At 38.3% G+C, this 12510-nt stretch overlaps 1 protein-coding gene across 2 annotated transcripts; it reads right to left on the bottom strand.

The window, feature by feature from the left end:
- Positions 1-1221: 1221 nt before the first annotated feature.
- mon1a (MON1 secretory trafficking family member A) lies at positions 1222-9326 on the bottom strand. 2 transcript variants are annotated; one of them, XM_044121570.1, is made up of 6 exons: positions 9177-9326; positions 8642-8793; positions 6034-6420; positions 4051-4816; positions 3602-3749; positions 1222-2221 (listed from the first exon to the last, which is right to left on the bottom strand). In XM_044121570.1, exons 2-6 carry the CDS (start codon positions 8763-8765, stop codon positions 2081-2083), a joined length of 1566 nt encoding a protein of 521 aa, XP_043977505.1. In that variant the 5' UTR covers positions 8766-8793; positions 9177-9326; the 3' UTR covers positions 1222-2080. The 2 variants fall into 2 exon arrangements, with proteins under 2 accessions (XP_043977505.1, XP_043977506.1); XM_044121571.1 differs by lacking the exon at positions 9177-9326 and adding an exon at positions 9035-9163.
- Positions 9327-12510: the final 3184 nt, after the last annotated feature.

Raw genomic sequence — 12510 nt, forward strand, 5'->3', positions numbered from 1 at the left:
AGGTCAGACGAGTTTAACCAGAAATAAATGTCACGGCATTAAAGACAGGTATTTTTTTTATATTATTATTATTATTATTATTATTATTATTATTATTATTATTATTATTATTATTATTATTATTATTATTTCCTTTACCTAATCCCATTGAGATGCATATATCATTTCCACAAGGGACCTAGGTATAAAATCTGCAACACACAACAACCTGGTAGTCCAAAAGTAAAACAAATTAAACTATATACACAAATTTAAAGCAAACTACAATACTGTTTAAAAGAAATGACATGGATTACTAGAACCACGTCATTGCGACTGACAATATGGGAAGCTCTGGAGTAAAATGAAATCAGAAACCTTGATAAAGCTCACCACGAAGAAAGGATGTCGTGCATTAACTTTTATTAAAGTTCCACTCTCCACTCCTGACATCTTGATTATTTATTTTCCTATTGAAGTACTGATCATGTGTTTTAATGTGAAAAGGGACTTTGGACATCTTAGTCCTGGTGAAATGCATCCAAGGTTGTCTCTGGTTTTGGAATGGCTTAACCCAGTGTAACCAGTAGATCCCATACCTCTGATGTTCCCTCGCTAAACTCTCAAAATGGGATTTGCTTCCCAATCCACTCAAGGACGCTATTTCTGCCATTTATGCACTTTCCCCCCCTTAACCAAACTTTTTCCTTCCACTAAACTTGCCATTAACATGCTTGGATGCCACCAACTCAGCTGCCTTCCCCATGATTGTGCACACCATGATGTAATATTTGTGCTAAAAGTATTTTCTGCTAGTCTAAAAATAAGTCACTTTTCCACAAAAACTGAATTTAGGGTTTTCATCTGTGGCAACCAATATTAGTCAAAATTTCAAATACTCAAATTGCATCTGTTCAACCTATTTAAGCCTCACAATTTGAATTGTACACATCTTTTAGTGTCATTTTAACTGTTTGAGATGCAAAATGTGAATTTGTCCCTCCCTTCCAGTCCTGCCTTAACCATTTTAATCCAATCTTTATGTGAAAACTACAACTAATACACTTCCTTTATACTAGCCTGTCTCCTCCAATCTAAAGTCATATTTTTGGAGCGTCTGGGTCTCTTGTTTTCACCGTGCCTCATGTGTGTACAGTTCACCTACTCCTTAGGGCAACAGTAAACATGGCGTTGTGTTTTGTACACGTTTGCATCGGGGAGGGATTCAAGGACGACAAAAGCTTGGATTGGTCTCTTATTTATTAACACACAATTGTTCGGAGAATGCGGCTTCAATAAATTATCAGCTTTTGCACAAAAACGAATTAGTTAAGGCGTGCTTAGTGGCAAAAAACCCCAAAACCAGATGTAGTAAAACACAGAGGACTCTCGTGGTGTGGCACATGCATTAGAAGGTGATTTCTCAGGTGAGAGGAATGAAACGGCACGTTAGCGTTTGAACACTGGAACAGTTTACATCGAGAAAAACGACGAGAAGCTTAAAAACACAGTGAACAGCTTCCAGTCTCTTACATGGAGCGTTTCTTTAGAAGATAGCAGTGCATAGACGGGGAAACGGCAGCGTTTCCTGGAATCGACGGGGCTCAACAGGAATGTGGCCGACAGCCTTGGATCTTCAAAGACAGAAAACGGTGTTGCTGCAGCTTGTTAGCGCCACGTTTGCAAAGGCTGTTTTTTTTTTTTGTTTACTCTTAAGTTCCTAAGAAATTAAATTACAGCTTTAAAAAAAACTGTTGTGCTTTCAGAAGCATGACGGCTCTGTTACAGTGAAAGGAGTCTTTATTATTAAGAACTTTCACAACAAACAATTTCTCTCTCAAGCTGCAGTAGCCTCTCTTAGTTCAAAATAAAACGATTTAAAATCTTCCCAAGTAAAATGCTGCTTTAATTCAACTTCTATAGCAAAGCCTGTAAAATAACAAATGAAGGAATTAAATCAGGGGAGTGTCAGAATCTTGAAATGCAAAGCTCTGACAATCAACTTGTCTACGGTGAGATGATTGTGGTTTTATTGTCCCATGAGGCTGCTGGCACCATGACAGTAGGTGGCGACAGAGTTGTCCATCTCTGCAGCAAGGGGTCAGTATGTGAGAGGACTCAGGATGAAGAGGCGATCCTCCTCCCTCCGGATCCACTTTAGGAGCTTGTTTACAGCAGAATATGCCAGGGCCTTAGTCGCCAGCGGACTGAAGCAGAGGTAGAGCTCAAAGCCACTCGTCACCTGCAGGCCAGAAAAAACAAAAAATGCAGGAAAGGTGGCATCAAAAAGCAGCAGGATGTAACATTCACTTAAGCTCCACTACTACAGATTTTTTTTTTTTTTTATGTACTTTTTTTTTTAGGAAACAAGATGGTAAAACTACAAGAGATCTTCCCAGATTTGAAATAACAGAAACAGCTTGGACTCGTTTCAGCAAGTTCTCATTACACAACTAAAACACTGAGGATGTCAAACTTTAGAAATGTCCTGCTGTGGGATCACAGGCTGCAGGATTCATCAAGCCAACTACAACCAAACGAAAGCGTCAAACTCCAGAGGCCAAGTCTGCAAGGTAAACAATCCCACCAGTAGGTGGCAGTAACAGAATACTCTCAGATGCACTCCCACATAAAAAGTTAAGGGAAGCAATTTAAAATACTTTATCCAAGAAGTGAATTGATTCAGATATTTGTTTTTTTTGTTTCTCAAAATTCTGATGTTTGGCCTCTGATAATTTTTCTTTTGCCTTTTTATTTATTTTTAATATGAGGTTGTTTGTGAGTTTTGGAATTACTTTTGATGTTGGTTTCATTCTAAAATGTCATTTCCATTTTCAATAATTAATCTACCAGCAGATGAAGCTGAACTTTTATGTCTCCAAGAAGTGGAACTGTACTTTACAAAGCATCTATTATTGTTTTACAGTGACATTCTTATTTAACTTGAACAAAATCTGCAGCTATTGGCTAAATATTGTCCCTTTAAAGTAGCAACAACTGTATGTAGAGCTGCACAATATACAGCACCACAATTATCATCACCATGCTAATAACTGTAATATTGCATTTGGGAAGTATTGCTTGGAAGTCGTTTTTGGTTGCCTATAATAGGGCGGAATAGTAAACTAATAGCAATATATATCAGGATAAACAAGTGATTGAGAGCAATAAAAAAAATGTGTCTGAAAGAATATTAAACATTGAATATTCACTGAACTCCAATCCAGAACTGCACAGCATTCTGGGACATGTAGGCAGAGGAAAGGCTTCAACTGCTGAAACGCTCACAATGAATCAAGTCTGTGTCTGCAGCATCCAGACACAGACTTGAAGGAGGTGAATAATTAATTATTTGTACTCTTTTTTTTTTTTTTTTTGTCAAAAAAGCCACCCTGTGTTGATCATGACTGCTTCATTAAGCCAAAAAATACTTTCTGTAGCCACTGCATGGAGCTTGAAGTAAAAACAATCAGCTTATTGGATTCTGTGCTCCTCGTGTTCACGCTAATGAATTCAATTTACAATCTGCGCTCCTCTTCAAGCAGTGCATAACTCCTTAACAAAAGCAAAAACCCAGCTTCTGCTGTGACATTTTTACATTTTGACAGAGACGTCCACCCACCATGGCCAGCAGGTTCTCAGCTTCACCGCAGCGGTAGAAGGAGCGCAGCGGTCTGGTCGGGTGGTGTAACCAGCTGTGAAGGTCCTGGTAGAGTCCCATCAGCCTCTCCTGCGCCTCATCAGACTGGTACAACTCAGGTATCTCTGGACTGGACAGGAAAAAAACAAAACATAAAAGTACTCGAAAAACCTCAAACATCTCAGTAAGAGGATAAAAATGAGCATTTTCACTAGAGATGCACCGATCCAATCTTAAATACTACCAAGGTGTTGAAATAGCATTAAATTATGTATAATATTGGTGCATTGATAGTTTTTCAGCGTCAGGTTGGTGTTGGCTGATACTAAACCTCAGATATTGGTATCAGAACCAAAAAAAAACCAAACAAACAAAAAAACAAAAAAGTGGATCGGTGCATCCCCATTTTCCGCCAGACGTTGACCTCTCACCTGGTGTACAAGCCCGAGCTCTTCGACTTGTACAGGAAGTGCCGCAGTTCGGGGATTCCAACCTGCACCACCGAGTAGCTTTGGCACTTGAGCGCCTCCTTCATGGCCTGGTAGGCGCTGCGCTTACTCAGCCTCTCCATGAAGCGCTGCTTGCAGTCCGACATGTTGAAGAAGTCCTCCCTGTCGGTGGAGACCAGGATGAGGCAGAGCTCGGAGCCGGGCTCCAGGTAGGAGATGTGGGCGTGGAAGAAGCCGGCCGTGTTGAACTTGGGCAGGCAGATGGGCGTCCAGCCCTCGCCCTCCCGGAACGACGAAGACGAGCCGACCAGGTTGAAGACCAGGTGCAGGTCTATGTGGTGCAGGAACTGGTCCTTCTTGCGGACCAGGGTGACCAGGCGGTCGCCGGCCAGCAGGATGGAGAACACCAGGTTCTTGGCCTTGGCCGCCTGCAGGCTGGACGACACCACGTCCCTGGCGGAGCTGGCCAGGGGCAGGCAGGTGACGGCGCTGAGCAGCAGGCCCGGGTCGCGCTCCAGCCGGTGCAGCAGGTTGTCGGTGAGGTACTCGGAGCCGGCCAGCAGGCGGCGCAGGTCGTAGTTCTGCTTGTGCTGGAAGATGTGGTTGAGCTGGGTGAGGGTGAGCAGGCTGACGATCTGGTAGTAGATGTACTGAAGCTCCCGGAGCAGCTCCTTCTCCGACTGACCGCTCTTGGTCACGCCCACCAGGACCAGAGGACTCTTGGTGAGGAAAACCACCTTACAGCCATCTGGAAGCCAAGACACAGGGTCAGGTGGATTGGCTGCTTTGCTGAACCAATCACCAATCAATCGTCACTGATGAAACCCAGCTTCTATCTGACACAAATCTGGAAAACTGCAAAACTGCCAAAACACCAAGTTCCTTTAAATCAAGGCTAAAAACCGGCCTGTGTAGAGCTGCTTTTGATTCGAAGTAAATGGAACACTGACCAACATATTTAAAGTGTATTGATGATGACTTTTGATTATGGCTTTTGATTAAAGATCATGTTTATTGCTTTTTTCAAAACTGTATGATGTTTTGTGCTGAAATGTGCTAAATAAATCCTCTTGACTTCTACCTGTTGCTGGTCAATCGTCAAAACTGTTTTTCATCCTTTAAAACGAGGATCACAGGATGTCGTCTGACCTGGTCTGTTCTCAGATTAGAGACGCACCGATCCGATATTAATATCTGTATCATTCCCAAAACTGAAAAAAAAAAATCTAGACAGGGTATTAGTGGCAACGTGCCGGATCCATAAGGGCAGATCTACACAGTCTAATTCTATGCTTTGTTTCTGTTTTTGTCAGCTTCAGTTTTGATATTATTTATTTTACATTGGCTGTTCTACTCCTAGTTGCACTGAAGGAGCAAACTAAAGTTTTGTTGCTTGTACATGTTTGACCAAGCTTGTGAAGCTATTGGTGTATTTAAGCATGCTCTACAGATGCAGAGTCATAAGGTAAATTTGTAATTCAGCACATTTTCGTCTGTGTTTAAAATAAAATGCTTTAAGTCAATTCATCATTGTTTTTCTGTATCAGATCAGTATCGGTCGATACTGAACCTCAGATATCGGTATCGGCATCAGGAGAGAAAAAAAGTGGATTGATGCATCCCTAATTCAAACAATAAAAAAACATAACATTTTTGATACATAAATTGGATCTTAATGAAACTGTATGTTGTCGTCACACAAACAAGCCTCCCAAGAATACATACTAATTATTGAATATGACTGAAGTTGATATTCAAGCAAAAAAAACTTATTTGCATGCATGTTACGAGTTTTTGCTAGATCAAACTATGTAGTAGTAGTAAAAACCATTTAAAAGTGAATATCTATGCTATTTTACCAAAATTTAAGATAATGAAGCATTTATTGACTTTACTAAAGTATCCCACTCAGCATATCAGGGACAAAACCTGATATGCTGAGTTAATACGGAAGCGTTCTCTGACCTGCATGGATGGAGCGGATGATGTTCTTCTCCGCCTCTACAAAAGACACCAGCGCCATCATCACCCCCATGGTGCTGGACAGGGCCTCCTCCGTGCCGTAGCGGGTGTAGATCGGCTTTCCGGCCTCACTCAGCACAAACACGTGCTTTCTGTGGCTCCTCCACGCCTCGCTGGACACGTCCTCCTCTTTGGTTCTGCTCTCGGACGAGGCGTCGCTGTTGAGCCGCTCCTTGGCGCTTTTTTCCCCCACCAGGGCGTTGAACTCCTCTTCAACGTGTTCCCCTGAACCGTCTGATTCTGGCGCCCTCTGGGCTTCTTCTTCAGCCTGGGCGGTCAGGTCTTCGAAGGACTGTGTGTGATAGAAAATAGCACTCTGCTGGACAGCGCCTGCATTGATAAAAGGGACATATTTATTAAAACGAATGGCTTTTAATGGAAGGCGTTAAGAGGCCATTTCTACTTACATACCACAAAAAGACCTGAAATCAAAGTGGTTAACCAATGGTGCATTTCTCAAAACATCCTCTTAGTCCCTAACCTAAGGACAGAGATTGTGGAACTCATCCATTTAAGATCCACAATCATGATCGGATTAGGACATGTTTTCATGTAACACAAAAACAAAACAAGAGTTTAATGTGAAAAAAACATCAATATTTCTCCTAGTGGACACATCCACAGTGATGGTATGTCAGGCTTGCATTTTTTTTTTTTTATACCATTTGTCATATTAAGGAGTTCTGACGTGGACCAGGTGGGGGCGCCAAAAAACCCCACCTGGTCCTACCCAGTTTACTTTCTACTAAAAGTAAACTGGGGGATAAAAAAGCTTTTTTCTTACAACTGAGCATTAAGGCCACTATAAATAGAAGAAAATAAGTAAATTTTCATCAAAAAAAAAAATCATCTCAATTTAAAAAAATAAATAAAAAATTGACACATAAATGTTTGAAAAGTCAAACTTTGCTAGAAAACCCCCCCAAAAAACATGAAATCAAGCTTTATCTCAAACAAAAAACCTGGAAATTTTTAAGGTTCCGTAATTTTCAACATTTTGAACATGAGAAATTTCTATCGATGTCTCTGATGAATAATCGAACACAGAAAAATTGACATATTCCACTGATTTTTCATTCAACCACTTTACCTTTTTTTTTTTAACAGTATTAGAATTACATTAAAATATGAATATAAAACAAGTACTTCAGTTCCTTTTTAAATATATATATTAAAAAAATACATTTCCTAGAATGCAATAAGTTTGAATCCCTTTAGTGAATCTAAACAAGGCAAAGCCAAAACTATTCCATTTGAGGAAATTTGGCTAAAACATATTTACAGACAATTGTGTGTTCATCTTAAATGAGAAATGTATCAATTTTTGATACAGTTTTTGGCTTAATTACTGCTCTAAATGTATTATGTTTTCAGTAAGTGTCCCTTTTTTGAGTCTGCATACTCCAGATAACAATTAATTGTTTACTGAATTAGTTGACGATTATTTCATTAATTGATTAATCACGATTAATCGTTTCAGCCCCAATCTGAAGGTTGCAGGACGCTGGCTCTGGAGAACTGGACCTTGATGACTGTGTTGTAGAACGTCTAATGTCAGCTTGTAGCTCACATTAGACAACAGCTAGTTCTGCGTTAGCATTAGCAGCTGCTCTTCACTGAGTGCTGCCTCCACTTGCGGAATACAAGTGTGCTCTTATGAAAACACGATGACTTGGTATAAACGTTCAAGTTCAAGTCATCTCTGCATGTACTGCTGTCTTTCATGACAGGAAGAGCTAAAGCACAGTGTTCTGGATTATTTTACACAACCCTAGAATGTGCACAATCATGCCACTTCATACCCAAACCACCTTCAGCATGATCCCATCAAAAAATACCGCTGGGTTCAAGATATAAGCTGGCCTGACTACAAATACATTCTGCATTTTTTTAAGTTAAAGTGTGTGTATATATGTCTTTCAGGTCAACAGTTATTGCTTTTATTTATTCCGTCTTTGCTTTCATCATCTTTCTTTCATCTAGGTCACAAATTCTGTGGACAGTCCCACTGACACCGTGAATAAATACGGTTATGGATTTTAAAATCACCTCTGAACAGACAGTGGCAAGTAAATTTATCTATCAGATGTAGAACCTTTGTACCTAAATCTGTTCTAAACGCAACGTAAATCTATTACCTTCTGATAAATGAGGCCCTAGACAGGCAAAGTGGGGAGTGGCATATCCCGAAAGACCTGTAGCAATTGGTGGTTATACTAAAGTGTTGGGGGGCCAAATACAAATCTCTTTTGATATAAAAAGTTATACCAAGCTTTTGGGGTATAACTGAAAATTCTGAAAAGTTGCAACAAAGGCAGTAAAAGATACTGAATATAATCTAATCCAGATTACTCCAAGATTGACCTGGAGTCTACATGATGTTGAAGGAGGGGGAAAAAAAACAACAACATCTGTCTGGGAAATACAGACATGTTGATGTTCACATATAACAGTTTCACGTGAATCCTGAAACAAAAACAAACAAAAATCACCCCAGAAATAATTTCAGAACGTTTTTTGGAGAGGTGAGAGCGGGCTGAGCTCAGCTCACCTGGTTCCGTCCCCTCCACCAGACCCGGTGTGGGGCTGTCCGCCCTGTCCGAGCGCAGCCGGTCCACAGGGGCCAGCAGACCGTTCTCCCAGGACACGGTCGCCTTGACAGTTTCTCCTTCCATCCCTGCTACTTCCGGCGGGGACACGCACCTGTACAGCAGGATTGACACAGACTGAGAGCTGGGTCCAAAAGTCGGGCTGCTTCGTGACTGCGTCGTTTAAAGATGCAGGGAGTTATCCTGTATGGAAACCTGCTTTATTTCTACAGTGACTAAAAGCTACAAACTAGTACCAGCAGTAAAAATGAAGTGAAACTAAACTACGGAACCAAAACAATAGTGTTGGGGGGTATATTGTTCTCTCACATCCTTTATTTAACTGGAAGCATTACCTAAAGGAGAACTTCAGAGGCTACTCTTGACTGCTAACTCCAACGGACGTGAGCTATATCGGAGGCTCGCGACGTATATTCCAACTTCCTACAGTAACACGAATACTTCTCGTTACAAGACGGACAACTGTCAGATTTCTACCTCTCATTTCCACGGCTTTCGAGTTTCAGTCCACGTCTCCTCCACTCATGTAACTGCTGCTGCAGCTAGCTGCACGAAACTAAAGTACTTCTGCTGTCTGTCAACATGCTAGGTAGCGGAAGTGGGAATTATGGGATATGAAGTCCCTAGTGCACAAAATGCTGTGAATTCTGTGACTATGTGTTTTTTTTGTTGTTGTTGTGTGTTTACGTTTAGTCGATTATCTAAGCTACTTTATGTATTTTGAGTCGAAGTTATTGAAGGAAAAAAACATAATTATTGAGTCAATGACTGAATGAAGGGTGAAAAATACTTCAAATAGCCCACATATAAATTACACTTTAAATAAATAAATAAATAAATAAATATTTAAACCTTCACCAGATTATTCTTAAAATTAAAAATAAATAAATACAATTATATGTGATTTTTTAAAATGTAGACTGGAAAAGTATGCATTCATTTTTACCTATAGCCTACTACATGTTTGTTATAAAAAAAAATAGAAATAATTTATTTTATTATATGCCAAATTAACATATGAATATGTATTTATTTTGCAGTTTCATCATTCCATGTTTCAGTACATTGTGAATTTATTTGCCAGGTTAACCGTAAATTAAAGCCTTTTTTTTTAGTGCACATTCAGACTCTCACCTATGGTCGCAGGATGTGGATAGTAACTGAGCGCCCCCCCTCCACCTCCCAGCAGGATTATGCTTTAGGGATTTAGTCTGATTGCAAGGATCAAATTACTCCAGTAAGCATGTGCATTTGAACAACAACAGCGCACAAACTCTAGTAAAGATGATAACTTGGGTTCCTGAAAACTTCCTTGAAGTTCAAATTAAAACAAACTGTGTAATTCATGAAGTGAATCCGTTTAGTCGCCTCTAAATCGGTCTTGTCAATCAGTAACCTTGTTATCACTGTTCTTTGCTCGCTCAATCATTCACCGGGATTGTCTCGGTATTTTATTCATGGTGACTCTTCACGTTTTTCATCGGACACTAAAACACTCGAAAAGCTGCAGATTTCTAGTTCGGACAATCAAAGCCCACTGTAAGTATAAATGGTTGAGTTAAAATCGGTCTATGCATGGTTTAACATGAAAAAGACATTTGTGTGCTTTACATTGTCTTGATGCAATTGATTTAATTCCTATATTATAGCAATTCACCATGGATTTTGTGTAACACTGGTTGGACCTGTTGGAGCATTAATGGATGGGAGAACCTGCTTCAACGCTAGTTAACTTTAAAAAATAATAAAAATAGCTTCTCAAGTAATTGGTCTTATTGCAAATTTAGAAAGAATTTAACTATGCAGACAAATTATAAAGATGGGAGCAAATTCTTGCAGAATTGGGGTGGTTTTTTTTGTTTTCTTTTTGGAGGTGGGTGGGTTGTTAAGCATCGTTCCACCCTGATGAAATCACACAAATCTCTAAATAGCTCCACCATGGAAGTCACCACAATAAAAATTGAATACTTGCACTTCATAAAAACGTCAACATCGAATCTAACTGTGGTTGGACTTGATATATTTTTATTAATTTTCTTTTGGCAACATGTGCAAGTAATTTAGTAAATTTAATGCATTTATACGGTTTTAATTTGGTGTTAAGAGATGAGCGTTTTATCTTTTTCAGGTAACAAACTGTCTCGAAACATGAATCAGATTTTTACTTTTGTGTTCAATGGCTGTAAAGGCAAAAAAACCATTTTCACTTTTGTCCAAAATTCACAAACTTGACAATTCTTAAGTAGAATCAGATGAGAAGTACTTTAAAAAAGCAGAGGAAATCTTATGTTTTTTGAACAATAAAAATATATGTTGTTAAGCAGTTACTAAGAGATGACAGCGTTTTCTGGTAACCGAGGGCCACAATATAAACATTAGATATTTTAGTTTTTCAAAGTTTACCAACTCTAAACTTGTTATCTAAGCATTTAAGCAGTATTTGAAAAGAACTTATGTTTTATAAACAATAATAACACTTATTAATTTGGTGTTAAGAGATGAGCGTTTTTTCATTTTCTGGTAACAAACTGCCTTGAAGTTTAAATCAGATTTTTACTTTTCTGTTCAATGTCTGTGTACCATTAAATGTAAAAAAAAAAAACCATTTTCACATTTGTCCAAAATTCACAAACTTGACAATTCTTAAGTAGAATCAGATGAGAAGTGCTTTAAAAAAGCAGAGGAAATCTTATGTTTTTTGAACAATAAAAATATATGTTGTTAAGCAGTTACTAAGAGATGACAGCGTTTTCTGGTAACCGAGGGCCACAATATAAACATTAGATATTTTAGTTTTGCAAAATTTACCAACTCTAAATTTGTTGTCTAAGCATATAAGCAGTATTTCAAAAGAACTTATATTTTATAAACAATAATATTACTTATTAAATTGGTGTAAAGAGATGAAAGTTTTTCTTCTGGTAACAAACTGCCACGATGTATAAATCAGATTTTTACTTTTGTGTTCAATGTCTGTGTACCATTAATGGCAAAAAACACAATTTTCACTTTTCTCCAAAATTCACCAACTTGACAATTCTTAAGTAGAATTAGATGAAACGTATGATAAAAGAGCAGAGGAAATCTTATGTTTTTTGAACAATAACAATATTTGTTGTTAAACAGTTGTTAAGCAGTTGTTAAGCAGTTGTTAACAGCGCCAAGGGCCACAATGTAAACATTAGATATTTTAGTTTTCAAAGTTTACCAACTCTAAATTTGTTGTCTAAGCATATAAGCAGTATTTCAAAAGAACTTATATTTTATAAACAATAATATTACTTATTAATTGTTGTTAAGAGATTAGCTTTTTTTCTTTTTCTCATAACAAACTGTCTCAAAGGATAAATCAGATTTTTACTTTTGTGTTCAATGTCTGTGTACCATTAATGGTAAAAAAAACATTTTCACTTTTCTCCAAAATTCACCAACTTGACAATTTTTAAGCTGAATCAGATGAGTAATGTTTTAAAAGAGCAGAGGAAATTTTATGTTCTTTGTACAATAACAATATTTGTTGTTAAGCAGTTGTTAAGCAGTTGCTAAGCGATCACAGCGTTTTCTGGTAACCAAGGGCCACAATGTAAACATTAGATATTTTAGGTTTTCAAAGTTTACCAAGTCTAAACTTGTTGTCTAAGCATATAAGCAGTATTTAAAACAACATATGTTTTATAAACAATAATATTACTTATTAATTTGTTGTTAAGAGATTAGCTTTTCTTCTTTTTCTCGGAACAAACTGTCTCGAAGCATGAATTAGTTTTTTTCTTTTGTGTTCAATGTCTGTGTACCATTAATGGCAAAAAAC

Source organism: Gambusia affinis, linkage group LG07, assembly GCF_019740435.1.
Source record: "Gambusia affinis linkage group LG07, SWU_Gaff_1.0, whole genome shotgun sequence".
Taxonomy (NCBI): domain Eukaryota; kingdom Metazoa; phylum Chordata; class Actinopteri; order Cyprinodontiformes; family Poeciliidae; genus Gambusia; species Gambusia affinis.